This window comes from Scardinius erythrophthalmus (assembly GCF_964197995.2).
Source record: "Scardinius erythrophthalmus genome assembly, chromosome: 18".
NCBI classification, from domain to species: domain Eukaryota; kingdom Metazoa; phylum Chordata; class Actinopteri; order Cypriniformes; family Leuciscidae; genus Scardinius; species Scardinius erythrophthalmus.
The window spans coordinates 27,658,469-27,674,013 of NC_138238.1; the positions used below are offsets into that span (position 1 = coordinate 27,658,469).

Below are 15,545 nucleotides of genomic sequence, written 5' to 3' on the forward strand. Positions count from 1 at the left end.
TTCCAGTGCTGAGATCCGTCCGTCAAGGCTGTCCGATTTCTCCCTTTTTATTTTTGATTGTTGTCGAATTGCTCTCATTACATATTTTAAATAACCCAATAATTGAAGGTTTGTCTATTTTTGGAAAGGAAATTAAACTGACCCAACTAGCTGATGATACAGCATTATTCTTAAAGGACAAACATCAGATTGAAAAAGCTGTAGCATTAATAGACGAATTCTCAGCTGCTTCTGGACTAAAATTGAATAAATCTAAATGCGAAATTTTATGTCTGTTTGAAACAAATGTTAAAACCATATAATATGCCTGTTAAAAATTGTATTAGATATCTCGGTGTTTTTGTTTGTAAGAATGTTATAGAGCGCCAACGACTTAACTTCTCCCCCAAAATAAAAAAATAAAACTATATTGAACTTATGGCTTCAAAGAGACTTATCAATCTTAGGTAGGGTCCTTTTGACTAAGGCTGAAGGAGTTTCTAGATTTGTGTATCCAGCACTCTCCCTTAATGTCTGTGATTCTACATGTAAAGAAATCAATGATATGTTTGTAAAATTTGTATGGAAGAATAAGCACCATCATTTGAAAAAAGCTTTGCTTTCTGGTCCTAAAGCTAAAGGGGGTTTTGATCTATTAGATTTTGTGGATTTAAATTATACTTTTAAAGTTAAATGGTTAAAGGAATGCTTAAAAGCCCCAGATTCATTATGGAATTTTATTCCTCATAATATATTCAAGAAGGTTGGAGGTCTCAAGTTCTTACTGTCTTGTAATTACAGTATTTCTAAATTACCAGTTAAGATGTCGGAGTTTCATCAACAAGCTCTGTTAGCCTGGAAGCTATGTTATTCACACAACTTTTCACAACATAAATCTATCATTTGGAACAATGAGTGTATTATTAAAAGGAACAAATCATTGTATTTACAAAACTGGATAGATAAAAATATCATTTATTTAAAAGACTTATTTGGCCCTAATGGTCAACTTCTTAGCTATGAAGACTTTCTTACACAGAAAACTTTCCCTGTAAAATTTAAAGAATTTAGCTCAGTAATTAACTCTATTCCCAGTGGAATATTAGAATTAATGAAAAGCTATGTAGAGCAAAATGTACAACGCACTACTCCTAACATTCTTTACATAAACGGTATTGACATTCTAAGCAAAAAATGTACTAATAAACATATCAGAGAATGTTTCTACAATGCCAAAAAAATAATACCTAGAGGGAAATTTTTTTGGAATGCTATTTTTATGAATATTAATTCGCAGAAGGCATGGCTTGTTCCTTTTAAATTTTGTGTCACAAATAAAATTAGAGAATTACATCTAAAAATACTACATAACATATACCCATCTAAGAAGTACATTTCAAGATTTCTTGATATTGATAACAAATGTACTTTTCGTAAAAATGAACTTGAAAATGTAACCCATTTGTTTTATGGTTGTTCATACAGTAATGCATTTTGGAAAGAACTTGAGAATTATACATTATGTAAAACAAAACACAAAATCAACATTGAGGGGAAGAACATTATCACTTATTTTGAATACAAAGAAAAGAAACTATGTACTATAATAAACCTTTACATTTTGTTAGGCAAGTTTCATATCCATAAATGTAAATTCCAGAATTCTTCACCATCATTTAAGTTGTTTTTGATAGAGGTGGATTTTTATTTTAAGTCTCTTAAATTAATTACAAACAACATATCAGTAATGAACATTCATTCAGAAATGTTTAATGGATAATATGTCACTAGAACTATTTTTGTCATGGGATACAAATCTGTCACAAATAAATTTTTCTTTATTGGTAACTTGATTGTTGTTGTTTTTTTCAACCTTTAACGTATTGTATTGTTACTATTATAACGAATGTGAACTGGAAAGACTGAAATGTTGTTGTTATAATAAAAAAATAAAAAAATAAATAAATAAATAAAAGTAACAATGTAGAATTGTAAGTGACAGGGCTGTAGCAACGTTGTTGCGCGACATTCAGCAACTGTGAGACAACGTTCTGACAATTTTTTGTTTTTATGCTAGATAAGCCTATAGATATCCCCCATTTAGCATTTTATGTTTTGAGGTTAATTTTTAATTAGTCAGATGTTAGATAATAGTCTTATTAAATATTGTTTATCCTTATTATTATTTAATGGGGCTAGCAGTAAATTAGCCTAATTATAATCAACACCTGCAAGTGCACACTTTGAAGAGTAAAAATTACATAAGGTTACGTTAAAACTAACTGCATATATGGTAATCAAATTGCACTTCCAAAAGTCATATATTTGTGAAAAAATAAAAAAAATAAAAAAATTAATATACAAATTTCTTTTAAGTATAATAAATAAAACATAAAAAGCAAAGATCAGAACATTTAATGAACAATAACCGGTTCTGTACATGGCAGTCAGTAGTCGAAAGCCGGATGATAAAGTTCGGTAAACGGAATCAGTCCAGGAAACATCCACAAATCCAGAGGAGCAAAGAAACGAATAAGACTAAATAGCAGACAAATTAAATGAAACACTAAACGGTGCAAGCAAGGAGTTGTAGGTGAAATGAAGTTGTAGGTTGTGTTTGAATAATTACGTATCTTATTTAGCTGAGATAAATAAAACGCAATACTCACGTATCCTTGCTCGATGAAGAACGAGACAACACAATCAGCCCAACGGGCGGTTGAAATTTAAAAGTCTGATTTCCGCGCTTCAGGGCAGTGACGAGTAGGCTACATTATGTAGTCCAGTGGTTGTCCAGACACCCTAGGCACAACCTTAAGCAATGGCCCTGAACGGTGGTTTAATGTCAACATTGTGACAATGCTGTAACAACCTTCACCACACAACGTTTTTATAGCAACCTTTTGGCCATGTTGATAAAACGTTGTTAGAAGGTTGGATACGTTGTGCCAACGTTCTGTGTTTGCTGGGTATGGCCTTTGACCTGAGCATCTTTAGTCTGTACATTTAATGTTGAAATACCCATTACATAAAATATTTATATCACAACATAAAATATAAAAAGACTGATCTCCCTCCTATTTTGCTGCCTGTAGGTGTCCACCCGTCCACTCGTCCGGAGGTAGGCTCCGCCCCTGCCTCTATCATCATGCAGGACCTACCAGTTAACTTCAAGACATGGACGAAGGACGGGGCCTACGTCAAAGAACTTTGAGACGGAGCTTGTCGAGGGTTTACTTATTTATTTTGTCTGTAAAATCATTTTACAAAATAAAATCCATTCATACGAGATTCCTCCCGAGTCTTTTTGGTAGAACTATGTTACTTTTAAGGCCAAGTACAGCATAAATCTCATTTCGAGAAAATAAAGAAAAATGCAAAAAAGAAGACTTTGGAATGGAGAAGTGACCAAGGGAGAAAAGTAAAAATAAAGATGTTTTCTTTTGTTTCTTTTCCTCGTCCTCACTCAGTCTTCCTCTGTTTTCTATTAGTGTTCAATGTCTTTCCTCCCTACTTTTTCTGTCTCTCCAAGAAAACAAACAGGAAACATTGAGAGAGATTATGGTGCTCTATTGCAGAGATGCACCATCTCTTTAAATATCTCCTCTTCCTATACATTTATGAAGGGAAACACTACATGGCAGACAGAACAGAGAGATTGTGATTTCATGATTTTAGATTATTTTATTGAAAATAATCACATTAGCTACATGTAACACATTCAGAGAGCCCAAATGCCAAAAAACCTCCAGTTTAGACAAGTGTTTCTGTGAGAGGACAGATGCATGGGGAGACTGAATATGTAACAAGATGGTGTGGTAATGAGGAGGTAGAGAGATGCTTGATGGATTGAGTTATTCTTCCTCTTTCTCCTCTCCGTGTGTTATGACATAGCAGATGTTCTTGTAGTCTACGTTTCCAGCCACATCTGGAGGGAAGGCAGCCCAAAGGTTTGTCATCTAGAGGAAGATAACAACCAAAAGATCTTAAATAATTTGTCAAGTAAAACAAAGGCAACATGTTAACATTTTAAAAAATGTTATAATGCATTGCTAGGCAATGACTACGTTGTTTTGGGTGCTTTCTTACTGGCCCAACTGAAAAAGCAAACCTCTATGTCTCTAAATATGGCTCGGGTTCTACCTTCAATGTATAGTGCTTTTCACAAAACACATTGTTTCAATGTTTCACATTTAGCAAATAAGACCTGGAGATAGTATAAATGTATGGCTAAGGGATATTTTTTTACTTGTTTAATCCCACATTTCTCCTCAACAAGCCATACAGTTTGAATTCCTGCCATAGCACAAGCAGTAATTATGGTTCTTGCTTTAGCAAACACCATTAATTAAAATCCAACTACAACTAACCTCCTCGGCGGTAAATCTGTCGCACTGGGTGGTCAGGAGTTCCTCAAGGCTATAGAACAAAACAAAATGTTATATTCTTGAAAATAAATCTTCACCATAGTTGTAAGGGCTTCATGAAAGTTCAGCATTCTCTTGTGTGAACAACAATGAGTCAGGACACTTACAATTCCTTCTTGATGGCGCCTGTAGCCTCAGGGTCCAGAACTTTGAAAGCACTCACGATAACATCCTCAGGGTCAGCACCTTAATGAAGAGTTGAATAAATGTTGTGAATACTTGATGTGAATACTTGTTGAGATGTCAATTCTATGCATTCTATAAATACAAAACTATATTTTGTACATTTTCATAACCATTAATTGTAAGTCAGTAGAGCATGGTGCTAGCAACGGCAAGGTCATGGGTTTGATTACTTGGAAATACATGTACTGATAATATGTTTACCTTTAAAGCACTGTAAGTCACTTTGAATTAAAGTGTCTGCCAAATGCATGTAAATGTATCTGGCAGGTAAAAGTTATGTACTGAAGTGAAAGTTACAAATAGTAATACTTAATCCCTAACCAAAAGTATGAACAATAAAAATGATTTGTGATTACAAGAATAAACTAAGTCAGAGAGAAGATTTAAACAACTCACCCTTTAGCTTCTCACCAAACATGGTGAGGAAGACAGTGAAGTTGATGGGGCCGCTGGCTTCTTTGACCATGGCTTCCAGCTCCTCATTTTTCACATTTAGCTGACCCATGGAGGCCAACACATCTCTCAGATCGTCCTTGCTGATAATACCATCCCTGTTCTGGTCGATGATTGTGAAGGCCTGTTTGTTTTACAGAGGGTAAGACAGTTTATGCCAGTTCATTTTGCATTTGTGACCCTGGATCACAAAACCAGTCTTATGTTGCACGGGTATATTTGTGGCAATAGCCAACAAAACATTGTATGGGTCAAAATGATACATTTTTCTTTTATGCCAAAAATCATTAGGATATTAAGTAAAGATCATGTTCCATGAAGATATTTTGTAAATTTCCCACCTTAAATATATAAAACATTTATTTTTGTGAATGGATGCAGCACTATCGCCAATAGAAATGGACAACTTTAAAGGCGATTTTCTCAATATTTCGATTTTTCTGCACCCTCAGATTCCAGATTTTCAATAGTTGTATCTCGGCCAATTATTGTCCTATCCTAACAAACCATACATCAATGGAAAGCTTATTTATTCAGCTTTCAAATGATGTATATATCTCAATTTCAAAAAAAATACACATAAGACTGGTTTTGTGGTCCAGGGTCACATTTTATCCAAGCAGAAAACATCAGTCATGTTTATAGGGTGGGGACTGGGTCTATGTAACATACCACTGAGGATTATTGGTATCTACAAACAACAATCTTCAAAGTGTTACTAGGCTTTAAATTACACTTTGCAAAGGGTATGAATTTTAATTGAAGTTACTACTAATTGCATCATATGTCCCCAAAGATACACAAGATGTTTTCACAGAAGAAAGGATTGATTTTGTAGTTGTGAAATACATTTCCCTTTCTGGCATCAGGTCTTGATGTCATTCTACTGAACATAGTTGAAACTGGAGATGACATCTGAGATCAAGAAGTATCTTGGCAGCTGCTGCCCACTTGTCTAAGTTGTTAAAAGGTCACAGAATGTACAACAAGACTTTGGGGATATTTAAGGAGGGGGTATTGGTTACGCTTGCCAGCCCCAACTAATCTCCCTACCACCTCTCCTTACTACTTACAACAGGTATTGTTTTTTTTTTGCTAATTGGTTATTGAACATAAAACTAATGCTACAGTTGGTGACTTCTTTTTTCTAATGTTTTCAAAATCTACTTCTTGCTGAGTTACTAGTTAACATAGAAATCTGCAATTTAAGATTTTCAAACACATGAGCATGGGTGAATGTCTAACATGCCCTCAACCTTAATCACTGACATGATCTTATTGTTTAATTTGATTGATGTTAAAACTACTTTTTTCTGTGTTGTGCTGACAAATGTATAACTTTGAATGTACAATATTTTAGGGAAACCGTTTATGATAAAGGAATTTATGTATTGAACTAATTTCAGGTTTAGCAGAGATTTAAGAAAAATAAGTCAAATTACTGAAGAATGAGCACTGTACCTCCTTGTATTCCTGGATCTGGCTCTGCTCAAACATGGAGAATACATTAGAGCTGCCGCCCTCTGCCTGCTGCCTCCTCTTGGCCTTCTTGGGTGCCTAAAGAGAAACACATATGTATGGAGTGAAACACACATGAATGTTTTGCTGCTCCATTTCCACAGTTACGATTTCTGTCATCATATACATATTCTGCTAATCACCCAATGAAAATAATTATTTTTCATGTTGCAAATTCAGATTTATATTTCCAGTGATAATAGGGCTCTATATTTTAGAAGGTGTCAAGGTAGGATGTTTTGTAAAGTTGTTAAGTGCAGATATATATATAGTCTAATGTCTTCTAAAAACACTCACCATCTCTCAATTTTTTTGCCGTTGGTCAAAAGAGGAGAAGTATACACCACACTGATGTGACTGACACATTCGTAGTTCCTCTTGGGGTCTTATATACTGGCCTGGGTGTGCTAACTTTAGCCTGAACATCAGGTTTAGGAAAGTGAGTGCTGGTGAAAGTACAAGACAGGAGGTGTATGAAGTGCTTTGGTGTCACTTTTCATTCCTGATCCAAAATAGGATTTGCACGTCTTGGAATGAGGTGAATTCAGTCCAGTAATTCTGGCTATAGTTTGGTTTACCTTGTGGGCAAATATGGCAAGGGCAATGAGATTGTTGCTGCCTTGACTGAAGGGCTCAGTTTCTTCTCATCTGTCTCTGTTGAGAATTAATTTGTAGGTTAATGTAAGCCTTGGTATATCTTTTCTGGAAGTAAGAATTTTAAAACAACCCATGGTATCATTTTCTTATATGACATACCATTGCCAGTCAATGGTCAAATTCTTTCTTTTTTTCTTTTCTTTTTTTTTCACAATAAGAATGGTCAATATTAGTTTTATGAATCAATTATGGCTGTAAATTAGACCACTTATCATCAACTGAAAAATATTTGAATATTTGTAAGACCTTATTTGGTTGCATGTTCATGTATAACTTTAGTATTTAACAATATTCTCCAATGAACTAATATCCACTTATGCATTATGTTCACTTTCTTGTGTCCAGTAAGAAGGCATCATTCTTACCATATAAAAATAATGACATAACTGTTTATATTCTTCTGAACTGATTCATACTTTAAAGTAAACACATTAGCAAATTATGATAGTTTAACGTTTATATGTTTTTTCAATCTTCTATTCGTTTGTAAGTCACTAAATGTAAATAATGTAAATATGATTTTAAGATTATAAAACAGTAAATGATCTAAAGATTTACTTCTTACAGTAGCTAACTAACAACATATTGATTCTGGAAAATGATAAAGGTCCTGTACCATATATGTACATTGGATGTGTGGTGTGTATTTTATGAATAAATGTCTGAATAGAAGGGGAGTTTGATGACTAAACATAATTTTCAAGCTCTGGCACTCTATATCGAGGAGCTTATAGACCTCCAGGATAGTCCAAAACAGCATTCTGCAGCCCTCCCTCTTCACACCATATATGCAATCCATAGCAGACATTTATCATGGGCCCAACACTGAATGCATGTATTGAAATACAGGGTTGTGGAAACTGATACTCTGTCTCTGCAGGGAACTTGGTCTTTTCTGTGGCTCCTCTGTTAACTGTCAGTCCCACTTTTTGAACATAGAGCTGAAAATAACATTTCTAACATAAATCTTGAATACTTTGGAGCACAGACTTAAGTTTGTTCTCTTTTAAATTAGACAATTGGCAGATTATTGTAAAAATGTATGAAAGTGATTTTTTGTTGTTGATTTTTTATATAAAATTTGAAGTTTATGAAAATGTAACAATATAAATAAATAAAAAATATATAAAATGTATATTTTATAAAACATGATCGACTATAAAACTTCAAGAAAATCAAGTTGTGTTCCAAATTTTAGGTTGATATCTCAAAAAATTTGCTTTCAGTAAGATTTTTGTTTGGGCGTAGTCAGAGGCAGACAGAGTACACAGCTTCATTACTTGAGTAAAAGTACAGATACCCCTTGCTAAATTTTACTCAAGTACAAGTAAAAGTACTACAGTCAGATGTCTACTTAAGTAAAAGTACTGAAGTTCTTGTTTTTAAAAGTACTTGAGTATCAAGAGTACAAGAGTACATTTTCTAAATATTGCATTACTACTGCCACAGTGCTTACATTGGTAAACACAGCAAACACTTGAAGTGAAAACTATCATTAACTTGTTCAGAAAATTGAAGTAGTCTGGCTAGGTGGGGCCACGTGTTGGCACATTCCCAGGATGGCCCTGCGTCTTCATCATGGTCTTCATCCATTGTTTCGTCCGTGGTTTCGTCTCTTATCTAAATCTGACCATGGAGTTGACTTTGGCGGAAAGCTGAAGGTGATTGCTGATAGGCTGTCCCAATCAGTGGCGCCTGCACAATCCAATCACGTTTGAGAGGGAAACAACAAATAGGGGGTTTCCGAGATTTTTCTTTTTTCCTTTTTAAAAAAAAAAAAAAGAAGTAACGGGTACTCACGGTTATGGATAGAAATGTAGTGGAGTAAAGAGTACAATATTTGCCTCTCAAATGTACTTGAGTAAAGTCATGAGTACTCCCCAAAAATGATACTCGAGTAAAGTACAGATCCCTCAAAATTGTACTTAAGTACTGTACTCAAGTAAATGTACTCCGTTACTGTCCGGCTCTGGGCGTAGTATGAATCTTTTCCACTAGATGACATACAGGCTCCATTGGTGACCATATAAGGACGTACCCATTTCTATATATGGTTTAGTGATCTGAACCATATATTTCCATATTTTTTGTACAATTTATGAAGTAGATGCTATTCAGAAGTGGTACATGCAATATGGCAGTATTTGATTTGAATTCAACCTTTTACAAACACATAAAAGACATGCAGAAAGAACAAGCATGAGCGTTATAATTAATTTTTTCTTTATATTAAATTTTTTTTCTTCTCAAAAATAGAATTGTTATCTTTTGAACTCTTTCTATGAAACTGAGGTTTCTACCAATCTTTCATGATTTTTCATGTACATCAGTATTTCAAAATAAAGGTCTGAACACGCCTTATGACTTATATTCTTGTTGCAAATTAAGAAATTACTGTTCCTCTGTCATTTGTATCAAAATCCGTTCATCAAATAAATGCAGCCTTGGTGAGCATGAGAGATTATATTTAAGTTATAGTAATGAATGTATTTTTTTCTTTATTCTAACATTATTCAGTATTTTGAGATTACAACACAATATTGTCCAAAATATACACTATATTGCCAAAAGTATTGGGACTCCAAATCATTGAATTCAGGTGTTCCAATCCCTTCCATGGCCACAGTTGTATAAAATCAAGCACCTGAGCATTCAGATTGCTTCTACAAACATTTGTGAAAGAATAGGTCGCTCTCAAGAGCTCAGTGAATTCAAGTGTGGTACCGTGATAGGTTGCCACCTGTGCAATAAGTCCATTCGTGAAATTTCCTCGCTACAATTAGCTCAAGAACAGTGCATAGAGAGCTTCATGGAATGGGTTTCCATGGTCGAGCAGCTGCATCCAAGCCTTACATCACCAAGTGCAATGCAAAGCATCGGATGAAGTGGTGTAAAGCACGCCGCCACTGGAAAGAGCAGTGGAGACGTGATCTCTGTAATGACGAATCACGCTTCTCTGTCTGGCAATCTGTTGGATGAGTCTGGCTTTGGCGGTTGCCAGGAGAACGGTAATTGGCTGACTGCATTGTGCCAAGTGTAAAGTTTGGTGGAGTTTGGGTATTATGGTGTGGGGTTGTTTTTCAGGGGTTGGGCTTGGCCCCTTAGTTCCAGTGAAAGGAACTCTTAATGCTTCAGCATACCAATACATTTTGGACAATTTCATGCTCCCAACTTTGTGGGAACAGTTTGGGGATGGCCCCTTCCTGTTCCAACATGACTGCGCACCAGTGCAAAAAAGCAAGGTCCATAAAGACATGGATGAGCGAGTTTGGTGTGGAGGAACTTGATTAGCCTTCACAGAGTCCTGAACACCTTTGGGATGAAAGCCTTCCCAGAAGAGTTGAAGCTGTTATAACTGCAAAGGGTGGGCCAACTCCATATTAAACCCCACAGATTAAGAATGGGATGTCATTAAAGTTCATGTGCATGTAAAGGCAGGCGTCCCAAAACTTGTGGCAATATAGTGTATTTTTAAACATCCATTTAACTGGATGTCTGTCCACTGCACTTTACAGTGCATTAAAGCTATACATTTAATTTGAAAGTGAATTTCCTGTGGATCAAACTCATATTCTTGGTGTCTGTAATTCTCTTGGAGTAATTTTTTTGTAATGTATTTTACAATTTGAAGATTTTGCCATATGGGAAGAGCAAGTAAAAATATTGCCTTGGCACTGACTGCACAGTAGTAATATTATAAGTGGAAGTGGTATAAATAGTCATTTAAAATAATTCAACAATTCAGACAGAGTTTAAGTGCCACTACAAGAAAAAGTGTAGTGGAAAAAGTGACAGCTGCAGACAGAATTAGCTCGCCATCCCCCGGTTTTCACACACACTTTTCAGAACTAATGTATGGAGTTGGAGACTTTCCATAAACATGAATATTTTAAAAATGTATATTCTATCCCTCTATTCTATCCCTGTATAACTCTATCCCTACCCCTAAACACAACCCTTACAGACAACGTTATGCAATTTAAAATTTTCGATAAAACATTTAATGTGATTTATATGCAGTCCCCATTTTGTCCCCACAATGTGTGGTTTACCAGGAGAACCCCCCCCCCCCCACACACACACACACACACACACTTTCACTCATGGCTGATGTCCCCTGCTTTATAAGCACACACTCTCTTCACTCCCACTCCCCTGAGCTAAATATAGGGCAGTGGTTCCAAAACTTTTTTGTCAGCCAAGCTTCTTAAATGTGAAATATTTACTTCAAGAATCCTCTGTAATTTTAAATTACCATTTCAATGATTTAACAACATTCTTGTAAGTTCATGGCCACACTGGTGTTTTAGGAACCCAATCAAATTCAATATAGTTGTCATGTCTTGTTTTCGTTTTGTTTCATGTTCATGTTCAGTCATGTTTCCTGTTGTCATGTGATTCCCTGTTATAGTCATATGCCATGTTGTCATTGGTTTATTGTCTAATCATGTGCACAAGTGTCCATGTTTAGTCATTAGTCCTTGTATATTTAAGCCCTCCTGTTTGCCTTATTACTTTGTCAAGTATTGTTTGTGTAACCACTGTTTGGTAAGCTTTCTGTTCATGTTTATGATTTGCCAAGTCTATGTTTGTTTTATGTTTTGATCATGCTTTGGATCACTTGAATAAACTGCACTTGGGTTCTACAACTTGCCTTCAGTGGACTCCTTTTACAATTTTAATGTGCATAATAATAATAATAATAATAATAATAATAATAATTGTGTTTCCCCAAACTGCCACCTTAGAAGCAGGGATAAGCTCCACAATTCCTGTGATCTTACCGAGGTCAAATGATTTGGAGAATGGATGAATTATTGCTTAAAAAAAAAAAAAAAGATAATTATAACTGTTAACACTTTAGATTACAGCTGTCACAGCAGGTCAGGTAAAATCGAGAATGGGATCCAATTGCAGTATCTTTATTTTTAAACTAAAACAAAGATGATAATCGACAACAAAGAAGATCACAGGGAATAACACCTGGTCGCATAAACAACACAAGACACAGAACGTCTCCAGTTACTTTCGTAACCTCAGTTCCCTGAGAAGAGGGAAAGAGACATTGTGAGCTATGCTATGGGGTGTAGCCTATCCCCTCCTTCCCTTAATACCTAAGCCAAATTGCACCACGCCAGTAAATTTTACTGGCCAATGACATTTGAGCGCACAAGCTGGGGTGGAGCCATCTGCTATATAGCTTGGCACTCATAGCCATTGCCTCTGAATCTTTCGACTGAAACTAGCCATTGCCTCTTAATCTTTTGACTGAAAAGCAATATTTATAAGATAGGTTTGGACACAACAGCGTGTGCAATGTCTAACTAAAGTAATCAGAGACCTTTCGAGTCGGTCTCTTGACACTGCGAGCTATGCTATGGGGACAGCATTAAACCCCACCCTGCTGTGGAAAGAACTCAAGCATAGCGAACAGAATCACAATTAATGAGCAAGCTTGAGCCCGTTGACTGCTTACATACCAACTAGCGGACCTAGGAGAAACCATGACAGACAACAGAATCATAGAAAATCCAGTAGCAGCAACGCTGGTACTAAAATAAACAAATAAACAAGCATTAATGCGTGTAAGTATCGCTGATAAGATAATAATACCTGCAACTTGAACGCTTATCTAAGGCAATGAATAAACGCTCCAATCGGAGCGACCGAGTCAGTGCAGAGCTCAGCTGAAACCACACAGTTCAGAGTGAAGGGTGTGGTCAGGTGCACAAACAACCAATAGAAAGTCAGCTGGCATCTTTGCACACACAAATTAAAATCTAGCAAAAGGTGCTCTGAGAAGACATTCCTTTTGCCCAAGCCCACGAAGAAGCCATATTAGTAGAATTAGCGCAGACTCCAAAGGACAAATTTCATTCTTAAAAGCATACTGTATGCTAAATCTATAGTTTCTACAATCCAATGAAACAAATGCTGATTCGAGACCTGCAGCTGTTTATGGTGACCTCTGAAACAGACAAACAACTGTTCTGACAGCCTGAATTGACTCAAACTGTCCACATAAACTCACAAAGCGTGAACAGGGGATAATGCCTGCAGTGTTATAACTTGCACCCTGAATGACATTGACAGCACTTTGGGCACATACTGTAACAGCTTCTGGGTGTCAGCCTGACCATACAGTCATTCCTATCAAACTCCAAACAAGCAGTCTTCGTAGAAAGTGCATGCAGGTCACCTACTCTTTTACCACACGTCAAAGCGAGTAAAAGCGTCATCTTGCGAGAGAGCACTTTTAACTGTCCCGTATGCATCAGTTAAAAAGGTGGCTCGGAAAGTGCACTAAGCACCAGTGTAGAAGTCTGCACTCTTCCAGTGAGGTAAAAACCTTTATTAAATTAGTGAGAGCTGTGTGTAGAGAGCTGTGTGGTGACTACTTGTGCACTTTATCTGACTAACTTCCCCTTTGATACTGGGAAACACACACCGGGCAACACAGGGAACAGTGAAGCCAGTGCGCACTTGAGATGGGCACCCACTGGCGAGGGGCTGCTGACCTCGCCGACCGATAGCCTCAATCTTTTGAACAATGGAATATGAAGCTAAGCCGGTGGCTTGCCGCAGGATTTAATAGCACTACCTGCTTTATGGAAATGGCATTCTAAGAAGGCAACGTTTAATAGACCCGTCCTCCTTATTTTTGACACTGCAGCGCTGTTGCATTAAAGCGACGGCAGGACCAAATAAAGTCTGGCCGGGCTCAACTGGCGCTCCAGCGATGCGCCACTTTTCACTATCGGGGAGACCAGATAGATTAAACCACATACAATACATTGTTTGGGTCAAAATTAGCGAGTTTTCTTTTATGCCAAAAATCAGTAGGATATTAAGTAAAGTTCATGTTCCATTAAGATATTTTGTAAATTTCCTACCATAAATATATAAGAAATTTATTCCCTCAAATATTGTCCTATCCAAACAAACCATACATCAATGGCTTAGCCTATGTATTCAGCTTTCAGGTGAAATCTGAAATTAATATTAATTTAATATTATTTGATATTATTAATTAATTGATATTATCTCAATATAAAAAAATTTACACATGTGACTGGTTTTGTGGTCCAGACATACAGAAAAAAGTGAAGTCTTGTGTATTTTCAATCACTATCATCAAAACCGTCGCCATAGTTCATATCAGGAAGAATGGTCAGAGCAGTTTTATTGACAGCATGGATAATTAGCATTTTGATTATCTTGTTTATGAACGATGATACAAGGACGAGCGCTCTGATGGCACTGATACGTTAAATTGACATGAATACTTTTGTGAGATAAAATAAGGATTTTAAGCATGTTGGGTGCTTTTGCAGATAATCCATTGAGAAATGCACCAAACTGAGAAAAACTGTAAGACGCAAAGTCCCTGGGCAATTCTTAGACTACGGGCACTTTCATGTCCTTTGATCATATTTTATAAAAAACATTTAATTTTGAAAAATTAACACTGTCATAGTTAAATTTACAATGAAAGTACTTTAGGAACTTTTTACCGGTAGTCTACGATGATTTTTTCACCTTTTTAAACATCATTATACATGCAAATATTGCTGTTTTGTGCTTGTCCCACACCCAGACTTTTGATCTTCAATAATGAGAAAGAAGTGTAAAAAAATTATTTATCTTTTTTTTTTAATTATGACTGAATAAAGTTTCAGTAAAAGAATCAAAACATAATTGAGGTATTTAAGGTCAGACAACTATTAATGTGATTTTATATACAAAATGTAGTTGTCCCACAGTATTGCCGTCATTTCCACCACAACGCTGTAATGTCCCTTTAAAAAGTTTTTTTGAAAGATTGTTTGGGTAGTTTCTATGGAGATGAACAATGACATCACAGCACATGTCTGACATGGAGGAGATTTTAAATTTCTTCAGCAACTTGGATAAGAAAACTCAAGGTAAATGTTGCTTAAAATGAAAATATTTTTATTGTATGTCATTTCCAAACATGGCGTAACAATAAATGAGTTTGTAAATAAATAGATTTTTTAACACAAATAGATGTATTTTGCATGCATGCAATGCTAACTACCAATTCATAGCTAATATGTAATACTAGCTTGGATTTTTTTACAAAATACTGTAGGATTATCATTTCCACCACAGTCATTTCCACCACATTTCCACCACATTACCTTCTTGGGTGGAAATGACAAAGGTGTGGTGGAAATGACATTTATGCTTACAAGGTGGAATTCTTAGATTGAGTGGCTACATATGAATATTTTATTTATTGAAATGTACAACACTAATGTATTTATTCAAATATATATTTGTTTAAATGCCTTTTCATCTATT

General features: G+C 35.8%; 1 protein-coding gene across 1 annotated transcript; it reads right to left on the bottom strand.

Annotated features, from left to right (window-relative positions):
- Positions 1–3,666: 3,666 nt before the first annotated feature.
- Positions 3,667–6,951, bottom strand: mylpfb (myosin light chain, phosphorylatable, fast skeletal muscle b). The gene is made up of 6 exons (XM_081392356.1): positions 6,861–6,951; positions 6,507–6,602; positions 4,989–5,169; positions 4,514–4,592; positions 4,350–4,398; positions 3,667–3,938 (listed from the first exon to the last, which is right to left on the bottom strand). Exons 1-6 carry the CDS (start codon positions 6,861–6,863, stop codon positions 3,834–3,836), a joined length of 513 nt encoding a protein of 170 aa, XP_081248482.1. The 5' UTR covers positions 6,864–6,951; the 3' UTR covers positions 3,667–3,833.
- Between the last annotated feature and the right edge of the window lie 8,594 nt (positions 6,952–15,545).